General features: G+C 38.3%; 2 protein-coding genes across 5 annotated transcripts in view; both read right to left on the reverse strand.

The window, feature by feature from the left end:
• Positions 1–1,048: 1,048 nt before the first annotated feature.
• Positions 1,049–23,415, reverse strand: LOC127455722 (probable ATP-dependent RNA helicase DHX34). Of its 2 annotated transcripts, none has more exons than XM_051723798.1 (18): positions 22,891–23,415; positions 20,902–21,322; positions 20,479–20,790; positions 17,009–17,263; positions 16,244–16,346; positions 15,820–16,037; positions 15,452–15,626; positions 7,583–7,776; positions 7,412–7,513; positions 6,925–7,191; positions 6,514–6,687; positions 6,278–6,383; positions 6,013–6,119; positions 3,004–3,285; positions 2,718–2,903; positions 2,125–2,266; positions 1,891–2,036; positions 1,049–1,309 (listed from the first exon to the last, which is right to left on the reverse strand). In XM_051723798.1, the coding sequence occupies exons 1-17, from the start codon at positions 23,163–23,165 to the stop codon at positions 1,903–1,905; spliced, it is 3,453 nt and encodes a 1,150-aa protein (XP_051579758.1). In that variant the 5' UTR covers positions 23,166–23,415; the 3' UTR covers positions 1,049–1,309; positions 1,891–1,902. The 2 variants fall into 2 exon arrangements, with proteins under 2 accessions (XP_051579758.1, XP_051579759.1); XM_051723799.1 differs by lacking the exon at positions 22,891–23,415 and adding an exon at positions 21,557–22,837.
• A 2,023-nt stretch (positions 23,416–25,438) lies between these two features.
• Positions 25,439–27,135, reverse strand: part of LOC127455723 (suppressor of tumorigenicity 14 protein homolog) — a 96,780-nt gene continuing 95,083 nt past the window's right edge. For all 3 annotated transcript variants that reach the window (XM_051723803.1, XM_051723802.1, XM_051723801.1), the window contains one exon: positions 25,439–26,278. In XM_051723803.1, coding sequence (XP_051579763.1) covers positions 26,120–26,278 — 159 coding nt within the window. In that variant the 3' untranslated portion in view covers positions 25,439–26,119. The remainder of the gene's footprint in view (positions 26,279–27,135) is intronic.

The raw sequence follows: 27,135 nt of genomic DNA on the forward strand, positions 1-27,135 counted from the left end.
CTTTAAAAGAAAAAGGGTTCTAAACACATGCATTGCATATCATTATCCAAGTTCCACCTGGACTCATTTCAGTCCATTTTTAAAGACACATTTTAAAATTTAAGACATTCTCTCGCACACATTCACACTTTCTGGGCAGAATATTAGACATGAGTAGAGAAACACTAAAAGACCCAAAACTAGCACTGGAGAAAAAAAATAAAATAAAAGAGAGAGAACTTTGAGAGATGAGACCACCTTTGAGGGCCCTAGTCATACATCCTATTAATAAATGTGCCTTTTGTTTTATTTAACCAATAACCTATCATTTCTAAGTAACGACGTAACTAAATACTCATTTTCTTTTCTTTTTTTTGGGGGGGAGGGGGGGTTGTTTATTTCTGCCAATGTGCATATTTTAATGTATCTATTAGTTTGACAAGTAATCAATGGAAAATATTACCTGTTTATATATTTATTGAGATATTTATTCTAATTCTTTATTTATTTTTGGAGACGGGTTTTTATTTTCTGTGCTGTCTTCTCTGACTTTGTGCCAATTTGCTGCTTTGAGGTGTTACATATCGTGGGTTTGTATCATTAATTAAACCCTAACTCTATATTTTAATGAAAAGTTTGCACTCTGAATCCTGTTTACATGTTTTTGATTCTATGTGTTTATGTACAGCACAATGCATTAGTTAAGTCATACTGCAATACTTCCAGCATAACTGAAACTTAATATATGACTTACACATAACCACCATACTGTATCAGTGTAGTGTAGTAGAGTACAAGACTGCAATAGTGCATTATGCTGCATTCAAATATTCATTATTAATAGGGTGAATCTCACAAAAAAAGAATGAAAGAAAATGACGCCTGTTTAAGGACCATTACGAATTTTTTTGCATTGTGATACTGTACTTTCTAACATTGCACTGTAATGTGAAAAAGATCTCATTTTTATTATTATAATACAGTAATGAAAATCATGCTGTTCAGACAGCATTTTTTTTTTTTTTAATCAGTATAGATTAAATTCAGTACAACCAGTACTACAATGATGTATGCTTACATTATAAATCATTATTTTATTCCATTACAAAAAAGAGAATGACATTTTCATTTTTCAAATTATTTGTGATAAAAATACTTTCACAGTGCAAAATCTTAATGGTCTCGGTGACAGTGCTCAGTGGGTAGCACTGTCGCCTCACAGCAAGAAGGTCCCCGGTTTGAGTTCCGGCTTACCCAGGGGCCTTTCTGTGTGGAGTTTGCATGTTCTCCCTGTGTTCATGTGGGATTCCTCTGGGTGCTCCGGTTTCCCCTAAAGTCCAAAAACATGCAGGTTACGTGACATGGAAACTCTAAATTGCCCGTAGGTGTGAGTGAGAGTGTGAATGTGTATGTCTCTGTGTGTTTTCCCTGTGATGGACTGGCCACCTGTCCAGGGTGTTTCCCTGCCATTGGCCCGAGACAGCTGGGATAGGCTCCAGCTTTACCTGTTACCCTACATAGGACAAGCGGCTATAGAAGATGGATGTTCTGGACATACTGTATTTATCAGTTTTAATGAGATTCACTCAATAACCGCTGTTACCACTAGATGGAGGCAATTTTCACCAAACACATTCTTGATTGTCCACAAGGGGGCGCATCATTAGTGTTATGCAATTTCAGGACCAACTCAATCAAATGCCATGAGAATGATTACATAAAGAAAGTGTTCACAAAAACATTTATTAAAAAAACTATAACCGTACATAAGCATTTTTAGATTCAGCACCATGTTATAATTAACCACGAATGAGCTCAATGTATCCTACTGCAGGAAAAATAAAATATTGTTTGGCGGTGAATGAATGTGGATCAAATAAAGATAGACAGAGCTCAGAGTGAAGCATCTACCCGTGTGTGAGCTCACGACAGGTGCTGACGTTTGTGTTTTAGGATCTCTGTTGAGGTGAGAGTCAGGTCTTTATTACAGATGTCACAGTGGTAGACCCTGGTCAGACCAGATGAAGACGATGAAGAAGTCTTTACGCTGTCAGACTCTGTGTAGAAAAAGCAAAGTAGAAACATTTACAACTTGGAAGTGATTAGGGATATCACTAGGTATCATTGGAGCATCCTCTTTCTCACCTTCCTCAGGCTGCTGTTCCTCCAGTGGTCTGCAGGTGGCCTGATGCTGCATGCGCTCCAAGGGCGTCAGGGGCATGTACAGGTCACAGTGAGGGCAGCTCCAAAAAGTTCGCAGACATTCACTGTACAGGTCCTTAGAGTCCTAGATCACACGTACATTAAAAACGCAGAATAATAAGCCCTCTGTGGCCAGTAACTAGGTGTTCGTTCAACTAATGTGCACTGGCGGACAGCCATAATTTGTATTAAAATTGAAATAAATAACTTCCACACAATAAACATCTTTTTTTAAATTATTATAGTTTTAAAAATGTAATTCATATTTTATGATTATTTTTTTATATATATATTTTAAGATGAATGTCTGAAAAATCATTGAATGTGTCCATTTATCAAAACAAAAAAAGAGAGATAAAAATCAACCCCTGGGACATAAAGTGTCCGTAGTTAAAGAAACACCCAATTCATACATTTTTATTTTATGAATTTCAGACATTTTACTAGAGGACTGTTAAAAAAGAGAGGGTTTTTGAGTGGTTGTAGCGACAACTCCCCCTGTCAGAGAAAATGATGTACATGAAGAGAGCACTTACACACAGACAGTTGTAGGTGAAGTAGCGACATAAGCGCAGGCCTCCTTTAATGGGATCTGGCTCTGCCTTCATGCCCGGGAACAGAGAACCAAGTGCTGAAGCAGAGGAGAGATCTGAGTCCTGCTGGGGTCCGATGTACAGGTTCTGAGACTGCAGTGCTGATAAACGGCTCAGACTGTAAGTAACCTAAATATACAAGACATCAGCCTGTAGCTTAGGATCTTTTTACAACTGCAAGGTGCAAGTATAGTAAAGGTCTAAAATTAGATCTATTGTTTGACATTACCTCAGTATACAGCAGAAATCGCACAAGTCCCTCACAGAGCTTCTCCATCTCCCTGCGGGATGTTTTGGGTCCCCCCAGCCCAACCCCAGCTGTGGAACCTGGACCACCCTGGCTCAGCTGGGACTGAAGTAGCCTCTCCCATTCCCCCCGCAGAGTGAGAGCAGAGGAGAGAACCTTTAGGGCCATCTCTCCGTCAGTCAACCCCAGCTCCAACCAGCCATCCACCACCACACGCGTGCAGTCTGCATTAGTGTCCACAGAGTTGGCCACCAGAAGCAGGGCCTACAGAGAGAGATTATAACAAGTCTGGAGGTAAACATCTGACAAACTGACCATCAGGATACATGAGGCCTCTGAGTGACTGATGTGTGGAGTTTTACATTCAGTTCAAACAGTCATTAAGGCACTTGGTTCAAAAGCCAAATAAGAAAGATCTTAATTATATAATCCAACAGAACACAACAGAATGGAATAGAATAGAACACAAAAGAATAGAATAGAACAGAACACAACAGAATGGAGTAGAACACAAAAGAATAGAACCGAATAGAACGGACCAGAACACAACAGAACCGAATAGAACAGAACAAAATACAATAGAAAAGAATAGAATGGAATAGAACTGAACTGAATAGAGCAGAGAAAAAGAGTATAACAGAACAGATTAGAACACAACAGAATAGAATAAAAGAGACCAGAAGAGCAAAACACAATAGAATATAGCAGAACAAAAAATAACCGAACATAACTAAACAGAATATAAAACATCACAACAGAACAGAAGAGCAGAACACAATAGAATAGAATAGAATTGAACACAACAGAACTGAAAAAAGAAGAATAGAATAGAAAGAAAAGAACAACAGAATAGAGTGGAAAATAACAGAACTTTATAGAGCAGAACATGATAGAACAGAAAAGAATAGATTAGATTAGAACCCAAAAGAATACAATAGAATAGAACTGAAGAGAACAAAACACTGCAGAATAGAATAGAAGAGGTAAACACAATAGAATAGAATAGAACTGATTTTGAATAGAACACAACACAACAAAGTAGAATTGGACAGGACAGAACACAACAAAATAGAATAGAATAATCAGAACAAAAAAAACAAACAAAAACAGGACACAATCAAATAGAATAGAACACAACAGAAAAGAATGGAAAACAACAGAACAGAATAGAGCAGACAGAGTAGAAAAGAATCGAGAACAGATCACAAAAGAATGGAATAGAATGGAACAACCAAATAGAATGGAAAGTAACAGAATTTTATAGAGCAGAAAGAAGAATAGAAAAGAACAGATTAGAACAGAATAAAGCAGAACACAATCGAATAGAACACAACAGAAGAGAATAAAGAAGACAGAATAGAATGGAAAATAACAGAAGATTATAGAACAGAAAGAAATAATAGAAAAAAGGAAAATAGAACAGAACAGAGCAGAACACAGTAGAAAACAGAACAGAATTGAAATTGAACAGAACACAGTGTAGAATTGGACAGAACAGAGTACACCAAAATAGAATAGAATGCATCAGAACAGAAAAGCAGAACACAATCAAATAGAATAGAACATGACAGAATAGAAAAGAACACAATAAAACAGAATTGAATGGAATAGAACAGAATACAATTGAATAGAACAGAACAGAACCAAACACAACAAAATAGAATAGAAAAGAATAAGATAGCATAGAATAGAATAAATCAAAAATAACAAAGCAGAATACAATCAAATAGAAAAGAACATGATGGAATCGAACAGAATGGAAAACAACAGAAGTGAATCAAGCAGACAGAACAGAACAGAATCTAGAACAGATCACAATAGAATGAAATAGAATGGAACACAACAGAACAGAACCAAGATCAGATCTAGAACAGATCACAATAGAATGGAATAGAATGGAACACAACAGAATAGAATGAAAAATAAAAACTTTATAGAGCAGAAAAAAGAACAGAAAAGAACTGAATAGAACACAATAGAATACAACAGAATGGATTAGAAAGGAACACAATGTAGAGCTGGACAGGACAGAACATAACAAAATAGAATAGAATACATCAGAACAGATAAGCAGAACACAATAAAAGAGTATACAACACAACAGAATAAAATGTAAAACAACAGAAAAGAATAGAGCAGAAAGAACTGAACAGAATTGAGATCAGATCCGGAACAGATCACAAAAGAATGGAATAGAACAGGGGGGCCTGGGTAGCTCAGTGGTAAAAGACGTTGGCTACCACCCCTGGAGTTCGGTAGTTTGCTAGTTCCAATCCCAGGGCGTGCTATGTGACTCCAGCCAGGTCTCCTAAGCAACCAAATTGGCCCGGTTGCTAGGGAGGGTTGAGTCACATGGGGTAACCTCCTCATGGTCGCTATAATGTGGTTCGTTCTCGGTGGTGAGTTGAGAACGGATGCCGCGGTGGATGGCGTGAAGCCTCCACTACGCGCTATGTCTCCATGGCAACACGCTCAACAAGCCATGTGATAAGATTCACGGGTTGATGGTCTCAGACGCGGAGGCAACTGAGATTCATCCTCCGCCATCCGGATTGAGGCGAATCACTATGTGACCACTTAAAAGCGCACTGGGAATTGGGCATTCCAAACTGGGAGAAAAGGGGAAAAATCCCCCCCCCCCAAAAAAGAATGGAATAGAACAGAACACATTGGAATAGAATGGAACATAACAGAATTGAATAGAGCAGAAAAAATTAATAGAATAGACCACAACAGTATATATTAGATAAGAACACAATAGAAGTTAATAGAACAGAACAGATTCCAACACAACAAAATAGAACAGAACAGAACAAGATAGCATAGAATAGAACACATAACAACAACATAAGAGCAGAAAACTGTAGAATAGAATAGAACAGAATTTAACAGAACATAACACAATACAATAAAAAAGATTAGAACAGGAAAGAGATAGAACAGAACAGAACAAAACACAATATTCACTCAACTCATGGTCATTTTACTGACCTGCAGTGCTGGAATCCGAACACAGTTTGAAACATAAGGTTTGTTTGTTTCTAGTAGAGTAACAAAGGCTAGCAACTGGTGCCTATTGCTCTGCCCTTTATCAGCACCTACAGAGAGAGAGAGAGAGAGAGAGAGAGAGAGCAATTGGAGAAAGAGAGATTCATTCTACAACAATGAAATGTACAATGCACAACATTAAAGAGAAGAGAATCAGTCTAAGGTCTAATAGTGTAAATTTTGTCTTATTGCAAAAATGACAGTGTACCAAACTCGCTGGACTCATGCTCAGGGACATGCAGAGCTTCCGGGTCACTGGCAAACACGCTGGTAGGGTGGATCACAACACCTAGCTTATTTCGCGTGTGGAACACCTAAGACCAAAAAGATGACATTGACATCCAATTCGTCAACATCGTTCCAATTCTATATAAAGTTACCTTAGATTACTGTGCAGACATGTGAATGAGTGACTATTGTTTATTGTGTGCAGTTAGCCGTTACCTGTTCGGAGTCTTTGCGGGTTGCGTTATGTTCATCTGGTATGGCCAGCTGTGGGTAAAGACCACGGCACAGCACCAGTTTGAGCAGAGCCTGCTTCCGTGATGACAGCTCTGCACTGGCATATGCAGCTTCCTGCAGCTCATTTACATTGTGACGCAACTTGAACTTCACCTCCTGTAAGCGTCAGACAATCAGTCTGTGAATCTCACAAAGCCTGTAATTCTTTTGCATTATTTTTATCACAATTAAGCACATTTCCCTTTTTATTACTGTAATGCAAAATATATGCAAATATATTATTTAAATATATTTTTATAATATGGTCATATACAGTATGTTATTCTGTCTTAATCCGTAAGTTATCGTGTCTGGATAAAGACTACTGTGAATCTGTCAAATTAAATGAGGCACCTGTATGTCGACAGTCTGTCCAGCTTTGTCTTTGTCCTTTTTGCTCGAACCTGCTCCCTCCCCATCAGACCCAGATGAGCCATCTTCCTCCAGCCCCTCCTCCAGACGTAGAACTTTCCTCTTGGTGTTCTCCTGGAGCTCATGATCACGTTTAAGCTGGTGCAGCTTCTGCCTCTCTGTCAGTCTCTCTCTGCGCCTGGCTCGATCCTGCGGTTTCGCCCTACCGCCCGGATCAGCCTCCAGCAGACCATGACTCCGCAGCAGTTCCTGTAGAGAACCAGATGACAAATAATGGAGATCAATCGGAGGTGTAAGTGGACCAGGTATGGGTTTGGAATGTTCAATTGGGTGGAAGCTTTATCTAACTGAAGCTTAAAGACACCATGAAATCAAAAATACGGTAAACGGACTAATAATATTGATGACTCATTTTGCACTTGGGGGCGTATTCAATTTAATATACATTCATTGTAAGAAAACTGCTCACTTTAAACTGTCGTCTAAGGTTGACCATCTCGTATAGCCTCTGTTCCTCCAGCCCTCTCCTTCTGCACCACTTCCTGGAGCCACTTCCTCTGTCTCCTTTCACCTGGTAAAGGAGAGACGTCACAGCACTGAATATACTAGCGCTTATACTCAGTCAAATGGCAAGACTGACCTGCACCCAGGCATTAAAGGTGTTGAGCAGTGTAAAGGGGTCTCCTTGGTTGTTGTTCAGGGGTTGGCGAGCAGTTGAACAGTCAGGGTTGTGCTGAGCACTGCGCAGGAACGGAGACTGAACACTCAACGCAGCGGCAACAGTTAACACTGGCTCCACCAGGTTAAAGACTGAACCCAAAACCAACATTTTTCCTGAACAAGAACATATACACAGTACGATTAACATATTGTGTAAACTGGACTGTTTGAGGGTGAATCTCACAAAGCCTATCAAGGAACTGTCCAGGTCATATTTCACCCCAAAATCAAAAGAAATAAATAAGAATTAATATTTTGTAGAAGGAAAATGAAGACTGTTTTACGAAACATTTTTTTTTTTTTTTTTTTTTACATTGTATGACATTATTTGCATGGCATTTAAGCAACTTAAATTTCAAATGTTAAACAAAAATTTTAATCTGTAAAACTTAAATACCTAAAGCACTTAAAAGGATAGTTCACCCAAAAATGAAAATACTCTCATCATTTTCTCACCTTCATGCCATCACACTTTCTTCTACTGAACACAAACAATTGTTTTTAGAAGAATATCTCAGCTCTGTAGGTTCATACAATGCAAGTGAATGGTGACCAACATTTTGAAGCTCCAAAAAGAACATAAAGGCAGCATAAAAGTAATCCATATGACTCCAGTGGTTTAATCAATGTCTGCAGTCTCCTTGGCGGTCATGATTTCAAGCTCGATTACAGGGCGTCAAGCGCTAGAAAGTGTAATCGAGTTTAAAATCATGATAGCCTCCTGAGACTCTAGCGTGACTGCTGTGCATTTTCCATTTCCCTTTTTGATTTGTAATTAGTAGCCCCTAATAAACAAGCAAAAAAAAAATTGTTTTTTTTTTTTATAGACCAAATAGTATTCCTAAAAAATGTATGTCCACATATGTGGACAGTGGGAATACGTTGTGAAATTTAAAATAATACCAAGCTATAGAAAGTCTGTTTTTTTAATCAAATTTTTTTATTATGTTTCCAGGTGTGTTGCTTATTCATGCTTTTGAGACATTACAGAAATTAGCATAAATATTTCTGATTCAAAGTAATGGCCAGAATCATCCAATCACTGCCATCCATGTTAAAATAAAATTTTGCATGAAAAATACTGAATCTATGTACTGATTACACTGTGTAACATTTTTATTTTCTTCTGTTTTTTGTTCCTGGGTAGCAAGTGTTATTTCCTAATTGCTTATGCCCCAAAAGTATAGTAAATGGCTATTATTCCCCACAAACTTTGCTTTTGTGACCAGGACAGTGATATTTAGAAATGTACCTATTTCCAATGAGAAAACGGGCGAATTTGTGCCTTCGTTCACATAAAGTCAGAAAAAAACAACAACATATGAATCCAAATTAACATGTATTTATACTAAAGTAATATTCAAAGCCGTGCTGCCCCATAATGGTAACAAGTACCTGTCTCTTCCCCTGGCTCAGTTGGTGCACCTCAAAGAGGATTACAACAGCATCAAGACCTTGCTGGACGCCCTGAAGTATGATAAGTATGTCTGGGAGGTCATAGGAGACTTCAGAATGGTGGCATTCCTGATGGGTCTCCAAGGTGGTTTTACCAAGTTTCCCTGCTATCTTTGCCTTTGGGATAGCAGGGACACCAAGGCGCACTACCACAGGTGGGACCGGCCACAGTGGACAGAGTTCTCTGTGGGGAGGAACAACGTCAAGTGGGAGCCACTGGTGGACCCATGGAAGGTGCTGATGCCACCTCTGCACATCAAATTGGGCCTTATCAAATAATTTGTCAGAGCTCAGCGAGTACTGACGCCAACTATCACCCCTGGAGTCGTGAGTTTGAATCCAGGGCATGCTGAGTGACTCCAGCCAGGTCTTCTAAGCAACCAAATTGGCCTGGTTGTTAGGGAGGGTAGAGTCACATGGGGTAACACCTCAAGGTTGCTATAATGTGTGGTTCTCGCTCTCAGTGTAGTGCGTGGTGAGTTGTGCATGGATGCCGCAGATAATAGCGTGAAGCCTCCACACACGCTAAGTCTCTGCGGTAACATGCTCAACAAGCCACGTGATACGATGCACGGATTGACAGTCTCAGACGCGGAGGCAACTGAGTTTCGTCCTCCACCACACAGATTGAGGCGAGTCACTATGCCACCACGAGGACCTAGAGCGCATTGGGAATTGGGCATTCCAAATTGGGGAGAAAAAAGAAGAAGAAAAAAAAAAGGCATATCAGATAAAACTAAAGACTCTACTCTTTTGACTCAAACAGGTTTTAATGTAAAAACTTCACTACAGTTCGGACACTTTTTGTACTGCTCCGTCCTACCTTGCTTTTGCAGTTTAACCTCTTATTTTCAAATCAGCAGTTCAGCACAGTGCTCAAACGACTTAATTTGTCACCCATACTTAAACCAGAGACTTTTGGGACTAAAATATTATTACAAAAATGGATTTTCTGTCAAAGTGGTCTACTAGTCTCCTACTACCGGCAGTTTACATTCCTAAAATGGGACAACACAGCTGCCTTCACACAGACAGATGAGAAAGAAAATATCTCTTTTCCGCTAAAAATCCACTTGCTGCTCAAACTAATAGACTTCTATAAAAGATTGCAGTTCTGAAACAATGTTACTTGCGGTACTGCCATCCCTGAAGGAATACACAGGAGAGCATCACCGTCGACTCCCTCAGTCTACAGCCGATGAGTCATGTGAATTTAACGTTCCTTGACAGGCTATACTGAGCCTAGATAAACCAGCAGTACAGGCCAAAAGTAGCTGGTGAAAGTGAGAGCACAAACCGATGGCATAAACAGGGAGCTAAACCCAAAGGTGCTCGAGACATCAGACTGTCATGAGTATCATATATTGCAGCATTAGGATCATCCACCCCAGATACGGCTTTGACCTGAATAGCCAATACTGGTTTTCTTCCACTCCCGATACGTCTTGAAAATAGATTTGTACCACTAATGAATGCGGACGAAGAAACCCAGAATGTGATCGGACAAAGATCAATCAGTCAGCAGCTAACAGTGCAGCTGGCAGGCGCTCAAGATTGAGCAGGCATCGGTGTTCTGCTGAGATTACAGCCAACTCAGCACTCTGATAGTGGGTGACTCCATTATCAGAAGCATTGGTAACAGAGCTACCACTACTTGCTGCCTTCCTCGAGCTACAGTTTCTGATGTAAATAAGGAACTTTGGAACATTCTGATGAATCGTAAGACTGTAAATCAGGTTATTATACATGTGGGGGGAAATTATATTCGAAAGGAGCAGTCAGAACTCCTTAAGAGAGATTTTCAATGAACTCTTTGAAACTCTTTGAAGACTGAAAGTTCAGTCGTTCATCAGTGGGCTGTTCCCAGCCCGAGGAACAAACATGTTTTCTCGGTTGCTCAGTCTAAACACTTGGCTGCACAAAACCTGCCACATAAGAGGACTGAACTACACTGATAACTTTAATATTTTCTGGAGTCAAGGAGTACCGTTTAAATCAGATGGCCTCCAACCAAACAAACTTGGTGCAAAAGTGCTGAAGGACAGTATCTACTTCTCCATCTATCTACAACGTGCACAAATCCACTCAACCTGGATGGTACACAATCACCACCGCAGTGTCAGGATGACCAGAGGATCGCATTTCAGCACCTGGATGGACATTTGATAGACAAATCCCTCAATAACACAATCACAACACTGATTGCTCAGGGAAACAATCCAGGCAGATCCCCCCCACACACAGGGCATTCTACAGTCGGACTGTGATGAATTAGAACTGCTCCAAGATACAGGACCCAAGGACAAATTCCTGGAAAAAAGGCAAGGGAGCCAAGATAACATAATTTAGCCTCCAAAAACACCAGGCTATAGCCCCTCTCACCATACACTTTCTCCCGCTCGCCAACATCACCACTTCTGAGCTTCTCTGAGAAAATGGAGGAACTAGTCTATGCTGGAAGAAAGCTCTCCCACTCCATTGCTGCAAGCGCCCAGATACCAACCAAAAAACGGTGGGCCCCTCTACCAACAAAGCCTGCGGGCTCAACTCACCCTCCCCCTCCCTCAAATAGAGCTCTCCGGCCACTGACAAAACACCAGGGCACGTATCGTCCTTCTTCTGCCCTTGGTGAACAACAGACAACTGATAACAGCCCTCAGTGATGTGTATCGGGTCCCTGCTACAGTAGAAGCAACATTTACAAATGTTTACAGAACAAGCGGGAACCAATGTGCCTGTAGCTTTTTCTATATCTGTTATGTTGAGTGATAGAAAGACTAAGGCCTTCTCAAGACATATGGCAAACCTTTCTAATCTGTTGCCTATTAAACCTCAATCCGAGATTGCTGCGGGGTCAAAAACAGATACTGTGAAGTTAGCCCTTTTAAACATCTGTTCACTTAACAACAAGTCATTTTTAGTCAATTACCTCATCACAACAAACAACCTGGATTTTATGTTTCTAAATTAAACTTGGTTAGATGACAGCTTTAGTGCAACTGTCCTCAATGAACAGACCCTCCAAACTTTACATTTATGAGTGTCTGTAGAGCTGTTAGGAGAGGTGGAGGATTAGCAGCAATATTTAAAGATGTCTTTCAATGCAAGCAAGTGTCACTTGGTGATTACTTGACTTTTGAATATCTAAGGTATTGTACTAAAAGGTGCTCCACGCATTCTATTTATAATTATTTACAGGCCTACAAAATGCTCTCCAGCCTTTGTTGATGATTTTACAGAACTGATACCAGCAACATCCTCTGAATTTGACTGTTTTGTTATTGCTGGGGATTTCAACATTCATATAGATAATCCTGGACACAACACTGCAAAAGAAACTCATAACAGTTTAAAACACTTTCGATCTGACACACCATGTATACGGACCCAAACACATTCATGGACACACTCTGGATCTGCTCATTAGTAAGGGTCTGAACATTTAATCCACTCTTATTAAGGATGTAGCGCTATCTGACCATTTCAGTATTTTCTTTGAAATATTGATTTCTCCTGCCACTTAAGTTACATCTGTCTCTGTCAAAAAGAGGTACATAAATGAGAATACTAGTGTGCAATTTATGAAGGCTATATCTATGACACCAAGTACGGTATACTGCAGACTGTGTTGATGTTCTCCTTGATAATTTTAACTCAAAAGTTAAAAATGCTATTGATGGGATTGCTCCTGTAAAGGTCAGGAAGATTACTGGCAGGCATAAAGCACCATGGAGAAACACAACAGCAGTACAAAACCTGAAAAGAAAATGCAGGAAAACAGAACGAATGTGGCAGAAAAGTCTATAATAACATCTATAAAGACAGCCTTCATGCTTTCAATGAAGTAGGAACTAGGTACAGCTAGGCAGACTTTCTTCTCAAACATTATAAACCGCAATATAAACCGCAATATAAACAACACCGCACTCTTTTTGCTACAGTAGAGAGACTAACAATCCCCCCAACACAGGTTCCCTGTGAAATGCTCTCTGACAGCAAATGAAACAAGTTTGCATCATTTTTCATGAAGAAGATCAACGATATTAGAATGGTGATCAGTTCACCCTCATGTTGCACTGAGGTCAGACAGTACCCACCACAAAAACTACAGAAATTAGTCACTATGTCAGATGTTGAGGCAATTGATGGCAAAACCCTGGAAGAAATAGTACAGCACCTTAAAACATCGACCCGCTCTCTTGACACACTCCCCACACCATTATTCAAAAATGTGTTTTACTGTTTAGAAAAAGATCTGTTAGAAATAGTCAATGCATCACTCCTATCAGGCACGTTTCCGAAGTCCCTGAAAACTGCAGTTGTTAAGCCCCTTCTAAAAAAAAAGAGCAATTTGGATAACTAAATTTAACAAATACAGACCAATTTCAAATCTTCCTTTCATAGCCAAAATCATTGAAAAGTTTGTTTTCAATCAGCTGAATAATTCTTAATCTCGAATGGCTACTTGGACAGTTTCCAGTCTGGTTTCCGACAGCATCACAGCACAGAGACGGCGGTCATAAAGATCCTTAATGATATTCGGCTAAGTACTGATTCAGGCATAATATCAGTGCAGGTATTACTAGATCTCAGTGCTGCCTTTGACACTGTTGACCACAACATTCTCCTAGACAGACTGGAAAACTGAGTAGGGCTCTCTGGGATGGTCCTCAGTTGGTTCAGGTCATATCTAGATGGGAGGGGTTACTATGTGAACATATGCAACTATGAATCTGAGTAGACGTCCATGATGTGAGGAGTCCCACAAGGCTCAATTCTTGCACCACTCCTGTTCAACCTGTATATGCTCCCACTAGGCCAAATTATGAAAAAGAACCAAATTGCGTACCACAGCTATGCAGACGACACCCAGATCTATCTATGCCAAATGAGTACAGCCCCATAGACTCTCTGCATGATGAAATTAACAGTTGGATGTGCCAAAGCTTCCTTCAGTTAAACAATGACAAGACAGAGGTCATCATATTTGGCAACAAAGGAGCAATTCCCAAGGTGAACATACCTTGACTCTAAGGGTCTAAAGACAAAAAAATCAAGTAAGGAATCTTGCTGTCATTTAGGAGTCAGACCTTAGTTTCAGTAGTCACATCAAAGCAATAACTAAATCAGCCTACTATCATCTAAAAAAATATAGCGAGGATTAGATGTTTTGTATCCAGTCAAGAATGCTGCTGCCAGGATTTTAACCTGAACCAAAATATCTGAGCATATTACTCCAGTCCTCAAGTCTTTACACTGGCTTCCAGTTACATTTAGAATGTATTTTAAAGTACCATTACTCGTTTATAAATTGCTCAATAGCTTAGGAACTAAATACATTTCAGATATGCTTGTTGAATATAAACCTAACAGACCTCTCAGATCATTATGAACAAGTCAGTTAGACATGCAGAGGGTTCACTCAAAACAAGGTGAGACAGTGTTTAGCTATTATGCCACCAGCAGCTGGAACCAGCTTCCAGAAGAGGTCGGGTGTGCTCCAACAGTAGCGACATTCAAATCCAGACTGAAAACACTGTTTAACTGTGCATTTATTCACTCAGCATTGTGTTGAACTTACTGATTGTACTGTGTCATTTTATTTCTGTATTCTTTTCTTTTTATTCATTTTAATAATTTTTTACTTTTACATTTATTTTATTACTTTTTATTCTTATTTCTTGTTCTTAATTGGTTTTAAAATGTATTTGGTCTTGTATTTTCTTTATCATTTTTATGTAAAGCACTTTGAATTGCCATTGAGTATGAAATGTGCTATATAAATAAACTTGCCTTGCCTATCCCAAAGACAAACTCTTCTGTGATCTGCACCTGTGATGTTGTTTTTTTTTTACATGACTCGGTGCATCGAAAGTTAATGCTTTAATGACAACCTGGAGTCTCCTGAACTGAGATTAGTCGGTTTAAATGAAATGAAATTACGCATAGCCTATGGCAAAGCCAAAACGTAACGTCCACAGATGTAGAAGCAGGGTCTCAGAAGGCTAGAGACTGCAATGGCAAGATGTACAGTGAAAATGGAGTTACATTTTGGTCTGTTCTCACCCAAAAGGTTTGGAACACTTCAGAAGATATGGATTAAACCACTGGCGTCATATGGATTACTTTTATGATGACTTTATGCGTTTGTTTAGAGCTTCAAAGTTTTGGTCACCATTCACTTGCATTGCATTGACCTACAGAGATATTCTTCTAAAAATCTTTGTTTGTGTCCTGCAGAAGAAAGTCATACACATCTGGGATGGCATGACGGTGAGTAAATGATGATAGAATTTCCATTTTTGGGTGAACTGTCCTTTTAAAGGTTCCTTACCAATGACCACATCCACAGGCAACTGCGCCAGCAATCTGCCAATGGGAGTGAGTTCTCCGTGCTCATCTAGCGCCCCCTGGTCTCGCAGATATGTCACTGCAGTCTGAATACTGGAGGCGGGAGGAGGGTCTATAAAGGTGAAAGTGCAAGGGTCTCCAAGATCCATACTCTTCATCTGCACAAACACAGCACATCTTAAACTAATGACTTTCATTAACATGAATGCACAATGACGGGGTGCAGCTAAAAATTAAGTTCAATATCTGATGCAATGTTTACAATGTCAACTTATCAATTTACTTTATCCAAATAAATTAATTGTTCTATACTGAATTTTCACTTATTCTTCCATAAGTGAATGAGAGTACCTGCAGCACGAGGGAGTCCAGCGCCACCCTGTGGATCTCAGGAACAGGATAGGGGGCAAAGGCATCATAATCTGATTCAGAGTAGAGTCGGTAACAGACTCCCGGACCGGTTCTTCCCGCACGTCCTTTTCTCTGTTCTGAACTGGCTCTGCTGATCCAGAACTCCTGCAGTCTCTGCATCTTTGACTTTGGGTCAAAACTCATCTCTTTCACTTTACCTGACAAAAAATATCAATACCGTTTCAAAGGTAAAGGAAAAGTTATATTTTTTGGAAAGAGCATAAAGATAAAAAGTGATGGTAGGGTTTTTTTATTTATTTTTTTAACTTGCTTAAAAGTCTTTAAAAAAAAAAAAAAATCTGAAACCTTTCTACTAGCTTTACTTCTACAGGTTCTGCTTCTTCCACCAATTTGCATGAATTACCTGAATCGACCACAAAGCGCACTCCATCGATAGTGACTGAGGTCTCAGCAATGTTGGTGGAAATTATGCATTTTCTTACACCCGGGGGAGCAATGTCAAACACCTAAAGGTCAAAGTTCATATTATACAGACATTATTAAAAGCTAACATGGTCATTTATAATAATAAATACTGATGGCTCAGATGTAAAACAGCAGGTGAAAAAACAATGCATGTTTTAAATTATAATAATAAAACATAACTAACCTTATAATTGTGCATATTTAGGATAGCAAAATAAATAGGCTTATCAACTTTAAAAGAGAGGAGAAAATAATTTCCATTTCTTTTGTTGTTGACATCAAAGACTTTGCGTCCAATCAAACTCTACAGTATTTTGGCTCAAATTCATCAGTCACATACCAATACATTATACAGCCCAGTGTTTATTCCATGTGTTAAGACAGTAAATCACACTACTACTGTTGTTTATGCATTTACAAAATTGACAATTTTCTGCACGTTAATAATTTAGCATATTGTTGGTCCTATGTAGTTCATGGTAGTTTTAATCATTTTCAGTGTTTCATTTTAAGGATTTTTTTGTTTACTTTTGTATGATAAATAATTCTGGTACTGTGTTGGGTCACCACTTGATGTCCAATCTAAAATCTGGGTCGTGAAACATATTTGAAAAGACAAATATTACAACAACTAAAGATCATGATTAATAAACCAACTGATTGCAGAGTAGTCACCCTGTCCTGGGAGAGTCTGCTTTAGTACCTTATCCTGCTGGGCTAGCGAGAGCGTGCTGTGCAAAGGAAGGACGATCCAGCGTTTTGTGTGTGTGCCGTAAGTCTGGCAGGCCTCCTGGATGGTGGAGATCTCGGCCACTCCACTGAGGAAGAGCAGCAGGTCACCCCTCTCCTCTGGTGGATACCGCTGGTCAATACCCTGCAGCACACGCAAATACGGCCGTGGGTCTAGCTTCTCAGAGCGGGACACCTGCTCTTCTTGAGGAATGGGCTGGTAGATTACCTACACAGTCAAGCAAAAGAGAAGATTTCACTGTAATGGTTGAAAAACACTTAGATGTAATGCATAATTACAATACATCGTGACTCCAAAAAGTATTTTGACCTTTAAGCCTCATATAAGAATGTATGAATTTCATTTCTCAGAAATAACTTTTCTTAACCATTTTCACAATTACCTTTACCTAAATGGTCCCAAGGTGATTTTTAGTGACAGTATAAAGTAATTTCCATAAAGTTATCACAGGTGTAGTTCATCATATTAACGCTTTAAGCTCTGAGGGTGTTTTTAAAGATTTCTTGTTTCAGTGTATTACCCAAAATTAGGCTTATAACTCAACAAAAAACAAGGTGGGTCAATTGTTCGGTATCATTGTAAAGAGAACTATATATTATATAATTAATATAAAATTATATAGATTATGATAAATTCTGAGACTCTCAGCCTAAGAAACTGCTGAAAAAAAAAAAAAAAATCACACACACAAAACGTATATCTAAGGGTGTAAATAAGGTAGCTCAGAAAACTGCTTTTGTTTTGTTCCCAATTATGTCACCTGTAGCTGAGTAATTGAGAATTTTTAAACTGAGAATTTTGTGTTGATATAAAAAAGTAATCAAAAGTTATAGCATTACAAATATAACTTATCCTAGTGTCAAAAAATGTCTCCAAGTGTCCAAAAGCATCTCCAAACAAATAAAATATAATAATTGTACATAAGAACTAATTACACATGCAAACACAACAATGACTAAAGGTTTGCATAGCATGCAGACATGATTTTAAAAATGAGATTTCACGGAATGAGTTTCATTCTGTGCCATTTGAGTCATCATTGAGTCTGTATCATGTACTTGGCACCATCTCCTGGTGGCCATATGTAATTAGAATGATTCATCACATGATTCTCTGCCCAAATATGGAGGACTATTACCACTGGTTTGAGCAATCTGAGCCCAGTCCGATTGGTTTAGCGTTCCATGACACTACATCATTTCTGTTGACGTCATCTGATCCAGGAAAGCTAACGTGTTTGTAGCCAGATAGCAAGATGCCAGTTAGCCAGATGCTATGTGCACATTGTGCTTCGTGTGAATTATCTAATAATCTAATCATCCCATTAAATTGTGTGTGGGCTCATTTGAAAGATAATCACCTTCTCTAAGTAATGGTATGAGATATTTTTTGTGAAGTTATAAGCGACAATGCGGCATATGAGCAATGCCTGTTCACATGAAACATGTATGTCAAAGATATACTTAGTTATTATTTGCTATATTTTTGTCTGTGAGTAAAACAAATATGCTGGTTGTATTCTACTCTTTGAGAGCTTTCCAACAACATATGACACATGGCTTTTTGATGAGATTGATGTTTTTACTAATTACAGTAATATGCACAGTGCAAAATGATTAATAAATAATCAAAACGGAACACATCTGATTTGTCTGAAAATTTCGAAGCACTTGTTCAGTTTTGGTCATAATGCCTGCATGCATTGTAAAGTACAGCTTCTAAACTTTCAAATGATACCTATTCTGTGTTGGTCAAGACTGTAGATATTAATATATAATAATAATAATGATTAAAAAAAAAATATTGAGGGCCCACCAGGCAGGCCAATCCAAGTTTAAAGGGTTAAAGGAATATTCCAGGTTCACTACAAGTTAAGCTCAATCGACAGCATGTGTGACATAATGTTGATAACCAAAAAATTAATTTAGACTTTTTAAATTTCTTTAAAAAAGCAAAAATCAAGGTTACAGTGAAGCACTTACAATGGAATTGAATGGAGCCAATCTATAAACGTTTAAATACTCACTGTTTCAAAAGTATAGTCACAAGACAAAAACAATATGCGTGTTAAAAAATGATTTTAGTGTGATAAAATCACCAGGTAACCTTTTCTGTTTAAAGTTATATTCAATTGTACAACTTCGTTGCCATGACGACGTAACGCTGTAAACCCTGCAAAAATGACAATTTAAACAACTTTACAGCTCAAATAATACATGAGTTTTAACAGAAGATTTAATGTACGTGCTTTTATAGAATTATAAGCTTCATTTTTCTGTTTAAACCCTCCAAAAATTGGCCCCATTCACTTCCATTGTTCCTCACTGTAACCTTGATTTTTGCTTTTTGCAAAGAAAAGGAGGGACAAATCCAAATTATTTTTGTGGTTATCAAAATTATGTAACAAATGCTGTCAATTGAGTTGAACTTGTATTGAACCCGAAATATTCCTTTAACTATGGACATGTTCCACTAACATTTGACAACCAGAAATTGTACTAATACTAATATGTCTTTTTTGAATACCGGTAGAGTTCCTATTTTTTTATCATTTAAAACGAACATCTTTTTAAAAAAAAAAAAAATTTGATTGAGAGGAATGCTTGTGCTATCTTTAATTAAAATAAAATGTTATATTTATTTTCTAAAATATTGACATTCAGACATTTTTAAGCACGGCTAAGAGTCCAAATACATTTTGTCACCTACACTCACTTTATTAGGTACACATGTACATCTACTTATTCATGCGATTATCTAATCAGCCAATCGTGTGGCAGCAGTGAAGTGCATAAAATAATGCAGATACGGGTCAGAAGCCTCAGTTAATGTTCACAACAACCATCGGAATGGGGAAAACATTTTATCTCAGTGATTTGGACCATGGCATGATTGTTGATGGCAGATGGGCTGGTTTGAGTATTTCTGTAACTGCTGGTCTCCTGGGATTTTCAAACACAACAGTCTCTAGAATTTACCCCGAATGGTGCCAAAAACAAAAAGCATCCAGTGAGGGGCAGTTCTGTGGATGGAAACATCATGTTGATGTGAGAGGTAATCAGAGAATGGACAGACTGGTTCGAACTGACAAAGTCTACAGTAACTCAGATAACCACTCTGTACAATTGTAGTGAGAAGAATAGCATCTCAGAATGCACAACACGTCACACCTTGAGGTGGATGGGCCACAACAGCAGAAGACCACGTCGGGTTCTTTATTAGGACCATAGTGTTCCTAAAAAAGTGCTCAGTGAGTGTATAGTAAACATGCTGTAATACACAAATGTCATAATAGCAGACAAATGTCACAATTAATGTAAATACATAAAACATTCATCAAAAGCTTTCCAGGGTTCCGACGCACATAAAAATACACTGTGCATTTGGACTCTTTTGAATAGTAAAGAGTGCTGAAAACTCACCTGTATAGGAAAGAGTCTGCCAGGGACCTGCAGAACAGGTGCGCTGTTGAAGTAACTGGAGAAGAGCTTGATGTTGATGGTGGCCGACATAAGAACCAGCCGCAGGTCTGGGCGCAGGGCCAGAAGGGAACGCAACACTCCCAGCAGGAAGTCACAATGCAGGTGTCTCTCATGCACCTCATCCACGATCAGCACCTGGTATTGTCCCAAAGTAGCATCCTGCTGGATCTGCCTGAGCAGAAGACCCTCGGTCAGGAACAGGAGTTTGGTAGCCGTGGTGCGGCTGCTCTCAAAGCGGATCTGGTACCCAACCTGAAGGAAAAAGCCATTATAGATTACAGCTTTAAACGTCTTAATAATATCCCCATTGAATTATGTCTGAAAACATGGGTAAACACAGGCCTGAGTGAAAGATTCTTGTACCTTGGAGCCATACTGGTTGAGGCTCTCAAAGCTCACTCTCTTGGCCAGCGAGATGCAGGCAATACGGCGTGGTTGAGTGCAGGCTATATGGTTGAACCCTGATGCCAGCAGGTACTGGGGCACCTGCGTGGACTTTCCACATCCCGTGTCTCCAGCCACCACCACCACAGGGTGAGTCCTCACCATCTCCACAATTCTGTCACGGTACTGGAAGATGGGCAGACACTTCTGCTCCCTTTTCAGCTTAGCAAGCTTATTGAAACTTTGCTTTTGGTTGAAATCTAGGAAATGGAGGAGAGCGATGCGGCAGTCTGTGACCTCCTGCCTGCCAGGACCTGAGGTCTCTCTGCGCCTCCTGTGATCAGATCCTCCGAGGCGCTCCTCCACATCTTTGGAGCACACTGAGATGTTGATTCTGTACCTGGGTCAGTGACAAAATGGGAGCAACAGAAAAAAAAACAACAAAAAAAAAAACATAAAAATAATATTTTTTCTAATTTTATACATATATGTATATGTATGTATTTTTTAATTTGTTGCTTTATATAATATAAATGTATGTTTTATTTAAGAATAAGTTAATTTACTCACTGAAAATGTGATAACAGTGATGATTTATGATTTTATTTATCTTTAAAAAAGTTAAGATGCATACCCTCAAATGTCTGTGTCATCAGTCTTTTATCCTGTTGAGCATTAAAATCCCCCTAAAATTTATGCTGAAACATTTATTCCCAAGGAAAACATTTTATTTATTTATTGTATTTTTTAAAGGAATATTTTGGTTTCAATATAAATTAAGCTCAATCAACAGCATTTGTGGCATAATTTTGATTACCAAAAAAAAAAAAAAAGATTAGACCAAAATATGAAGCTTATAATTTTATAAAAGCACGTACACTAAATCTTTTGTTAAAACTCATGTATTATTTGAGCTGTAAAGTTGTCTAAATCATCATTTTTACAGTTGTATTAGGGTTTTAGGGTTTGTTGACATTACATCATCATGGCAATGAAGTTGTAAAATTGACTATAACTTTACACAGAAAAGGTTAGTAAGTGATTTTATCACACTAAAATCATGTTTACACATGTATAGTTTACGTCTTGTGACTATACTTTTGAAACAGTGAGTATTTGAATGTTTACGGATTTACCCCATTCACTTCCATTATAAGTGCCTCACTGGAACTCAGATTTTGTTTTTGTTTTTAAAGAAAAGGAGGGGCAAGTCAAAATAATTTTTTGTGGTCATCAACATTATGCCACAAATGCTTTCGTTTGAGCTTCACTTTTATTTAACCCGGAATATTCCTTTAGAGCAGGATTCAGTTTTTGTTTTAGGTGTGGGACAGTTTAACTTTTTTCATATTTAAAGGGGTCATGACATAAGGAATCAAATTTTAACATATAAGAGGTCATTGTACTATAAAAACACACTGTAAGTTTGAGAACTCAAAACTTCCTCCTCACTGCTAAAAGAGCTCGTTCTCTATTTCCTCCACATTGTGATGTCACACTGTGATAGACAAGCATCTGACCACCTCCACAACAACACATCAACACCTACTTTACCTTATCATGGCAAGTGGAGAGAGGTCAGGCAAGAGCAGAGAGCCAATCAGAACACTGGGCGTTTCCTGTCAAGTCTTAAAGGAGAAGCAGCACCAAAACTGAGTGTTTCTGACAGAGGGTCAGAATGAGGGTGGAAAATGTTGTTGTTATTTAGTTGTTTTTTTGTTTTGTTTTTTCTTACATATATATTACTGTTTTTTGTGCAAATCACTTTACTAATATTCTAAGTGAACCTCAAGGAACATATTCAAATAATAAAAATGTCATGTCGTGACCCCTTTAAGATATGACATTTTACCCCTTTTAATCATAATGTTTTCTCAAATTGAATAAAGACTGTGTTTTTGGAAAATTGAATCTTTAGGCATATTTTTGTATTTGCTGAGGACAACAAACTGAGCCACATTGATCCACCTGGCATCATAGTCCTTCGGGAGCCCCAGATCCACAGATCCTGGTTTCTTTCTGGATTTCCCCTCATGTGATTCTGTCTTACTGGATTTTGATCCTGTCATGTCTCTCTTGGCTTTGAACCTCTGAAAGCGCTCAAAGAAGCTCCAGAAGTCCTTGTGTTCAGCGCTGCCCGTCTGGATGTAATCATGCTGGCGGAAAAAGATCTCATCCAGCTGGGCTCGACACTGAGGACTGTCCCAGTCCCAGCGCCGGCTCTTCTCCTGCTCTTTTGACATCTTTTACCTAGAAGCAGTGTAACTGATAGTCATGAGTGTAAACCGAACTGGTGTAGGTAATATGATGCACGCTATTTAAACACTCAAATATCAATTTCTTCCATTTCCTTATTAACTAAACATAAAATAGTCATTGTTAGTGTTTATCGTAGGTATTTGTAGTTTATCTGAATGCACATATTTTCACATTCAAGCTTATCGAAACGGAGCGAACCCGGAAAAATAACATGAGAGGACTATTTTCTAGTCCGTCTATGTAAACAGTCCGGGCACTGCTGAGCGTCAATGTAGTTCCTACGAACAACTGTTTTACAGCTTAAGTTTGCTAACTGAAATGCAAAATAAGATAGAAAATAATAATAATAATAATAATAATAATAATAATAACTGTACTTGTGAAAACACTTTGCTTTAAACAAATATATACATTAAAAAAATTAATTATTGATGTTTAAAAAAATAAATAATTCTGAATGTTTTGAATAATTAAATACTGAACTTATCTGGGCTAGGGGATTTATTATTTGTAAAAGAAAAAACGTAAGTTTTAATGCATTATTATTTAATTAGAGCTGATCATGCCCCATGCTGCATCATGTCTATTTGAATCTCTTGCAAATGATACCACAAGATACTTTTTTGAAAAACAGTAGAGAACAATAAATGAAAGCACTGCAGACCACAGGTGAAAGTGAACTACGGTAAACAACAACAGACAGGTCAGCTCATCTTGCCATTTCATGTAGAGAAGAAAAAAAGGTGTCTTATATAGAAGAAACGTATTTTTCAGTGATATTTTTTTTATGTCTTTTACTTTAAACTCTTTTCACAGATTTAAAGGGACAGTTCACCCAAAAATGAAAATTCTCTCATCATTTACTCACCCTCATGCCATCCCAGATGTGTAGGACTTTCTTTCTTCTGCTGAACACAAACTAAGATTTTTAGAAGAATTTCTCAGCTCTGTAGGTCCATACAATGCAAGTGAATGGTGACCAAAACTATTAAGCTCTAAAAGCACATAAAGACAACAAGAAAATTATCCAGAAGTGTTAACAGGGTCCAATTTGACCAAAGGGGACACAGATCACCCTAATGGTGACATCACACAAAACAACTATTTACAACAAAACAACATAAATTATACACCAAAAGAGCTAAAACATCTATGAATTCTTAATAACAACCATTTAAATGCCCCCATATGGTAATGTTGACCAAGGAAACAATTAAATAATTCATGCTCAAGGTATTGTGGGTGTTCCCTATAGCCTTAATTTTGTCCTCAATAGTTTGATTAACATTTAAAATCTTAAGTCTATGGAGTTTTAAGAAAAATAATTTCAAGGAACTTAGATATTTGAGTTATGAGCCCAACACTTGATATTTCAAGTAACGTTTAATTAAGACAACTTGATTTTTCCAGTAATGACAACATTAGGGTTTACAGTGCAGAAGAGGACAAGACTGTTTGCATACATCCAAAACACTGTGGATTTTAAAACGTTTTAAATGTTTAAACTCCCCTAAAAAGCCAGAACACAGTAACTATACATTTTGTTCAAATGGTTTTACCGAAATTGGGCCTCTACGACCAGGGGCCTAAAGTAGGAGAAATATACCTATTTTATCCATCATTTTGACTGAGATGTAAAATTACCACAATGGTCTATTTTTTTCAGTCTAATGTTTCAATTTCTCTTATGAGTGGTACATTTGACAAGGTCCCAAATCAATATTGGCAAAACTTTTAGCTTTTAAAAATTAACATTCGTAACAAGCGCAAGTCTGCTGAAACAGCTACATTTGTGGACTAGTAAACCATTAGGTTTTTAAATTATCATGTAAACAAATAAGAACAGAAACGTATATAACTGCTAATACTTAAAATAACAAGGAACAGCATACAATTCAGACTCCATCTCTGCAAACCTCTTGGCCTTTTCAGTTGCATTCTTTCAGGCACATGTGAGAGCAGGAGGTGAAAAAATATGACCTGAATTATGAACTTATCACATTACATACAAACTCAGAAGAAGGTGTCTCACTCAGTTGAAGTCTAGTGCAGCAATATAGCTGAATAGCATGACTGAGTGCAGCATAATCAAATCAGCCCTTTCTGCAACTGGAAACTTAATCTCATTGTAGTATGTGTTAAACCTTTTAGAATTTTTCAGCAGGTTCATCATTTCAGGAGGCTTCAGGCACAAATATTGACAATTTAGCAACTTTGTTTTTTTTTTAGAATAACAAGAATGAGTAAAAATGACACATTATTACATAAATGTTTTTATTTCATTGTGAAATTTAGCTAAATTGTTCAATCACTGTATATGAAACAATGTATTTGCTGCTAGATTAACTTTGAAAGTGTTAAACATAGTCCCTGAATCAAATTTAATGCACCCAAGACTTGCAAATATTTTGAGGCACACAAGACAGTGTTTCTGTGATATGTGATTGTTTAAAATCACGACACATTACAGCATGTACATTACTGACAAAAAGCAGAAGAAGGTTGAAGATGTTCACATTTAAGCATGTATGACCCAGAAATAAACTTCTCAGACCAACAGACCCACACAAAAATAAATCATTCACATTAAAAAAAAACTAACAGTTGAGTTTCACTGCTTCACTTAAACAACTTAGTCACTAAAAACAACAAAACCTTTAAGAGAAGACATTTATTTACACATTTCAAGCTTAAAACCCTCAAACCACTTCTCATAAAATATACAAATATATAAAACAGTTATTGGACAAATGCCAAACACAAATCATAAAAAGTCCATCTGTTTGTCCTCAAAGACATTGCAAAGGAGTGCACCATGCTGCTATGCTGCAAAGTTATTCTGGGTTATTCTGGTGTGTCATAAAAATATTTGTGACCAGATAATGAAAAAAAAAAAAAGATCCATACAATTTCTCAAGAGTCCACCATAACCCACAAGCTATACTCCCGTCTTCTCTTTGATCCAGCCACGGAATTTCGGGACGGTTGTGTAGATGCCTGGCTTGTTTCTGCGGGCACAACCATCACCCCAGCTCACCACTCCCGCCAGGTACATGCGATCATTGGATGAATAGCACATGGGACCGCCTGAGTCACCCTGAGGAAAAAAAAAAAGGTGGTGTCAGTCAATAAAAAGGAGAGAGACCAAGAAAAACTATGTATGTCCTCAGCTCTGAATGTATAATTGTATGTCCTCAATACTGGAGTAAAATAGTAGAAAGACACTGTTTGGTAAATATCAGCAAATATACTGGATTGAGGGTGCACTGTGTTGCATATTTCGTTATTTCTATTGAACAGAGAATGGACTATGGAACAATAGAGAAGAGGAACGCATGTCTGTATGCTGAGGCATGCAGTCTCGTGCCACTCTCGAATATGCTGCCTCTAACAGCATCCGCAACTGGAAAGTTATTTTTTTGACTGAGTATACTTGCTAAATTGAGATGGAATGTGTGAAATGGATCAAACAAAAAAGGGACAGAAGAATACCACACATGGAATAGACTGACCAAAAAAAAAAAAAAAAGCTACTTTTTTATTTTTATTATTGAAGGTAACCACTGGGTAAAAGTAAATAGATGAAATACAGAATCCTACCTACCTAATAATCATACTCACTTAAAAACAATACTACAATACTCTCTCCACACCCCACCCGAGAGCCCTCCAACAATTCCAAATACCTGCCCCATTTCCGGGCAAACAAATCTAAATCACCCCATCTTCCCAATGACACCTCCTCATAAGCCGCTACCCTCCCCATCTCCATGCACCACTCCGGATATGGGGCGCACCAGCTGACCTCCAACCCCTCAAAATAACCTGCCTGGCGATCATCACACAGGTCAGAACCCAGTTCTCAATATGGCCATCCCCCACATCGATGACCGCCCCATCACCCAGAACACAAAATCTGGGGCAAAACGAAACCCGAGTGCCCACCACGTCGCA

Source organism: Myxocyprinus asiaticus, chromosome 18 (genome assembly GCF_019703515.2).
Source record: "Myxocyprinus asiaticus isolate MX2 ecotype Aquarium Trade chromosome 18, UBuf_Myxa_2, whole genome shotgun sequence".
NCBI classification, from domain to species: Eukaryota; Metazoa; Chordata; class Actinopteri; order Cypriniformes; family Catostomidae; genus Myxocyprinus; species Myxocyprinus asiaticus.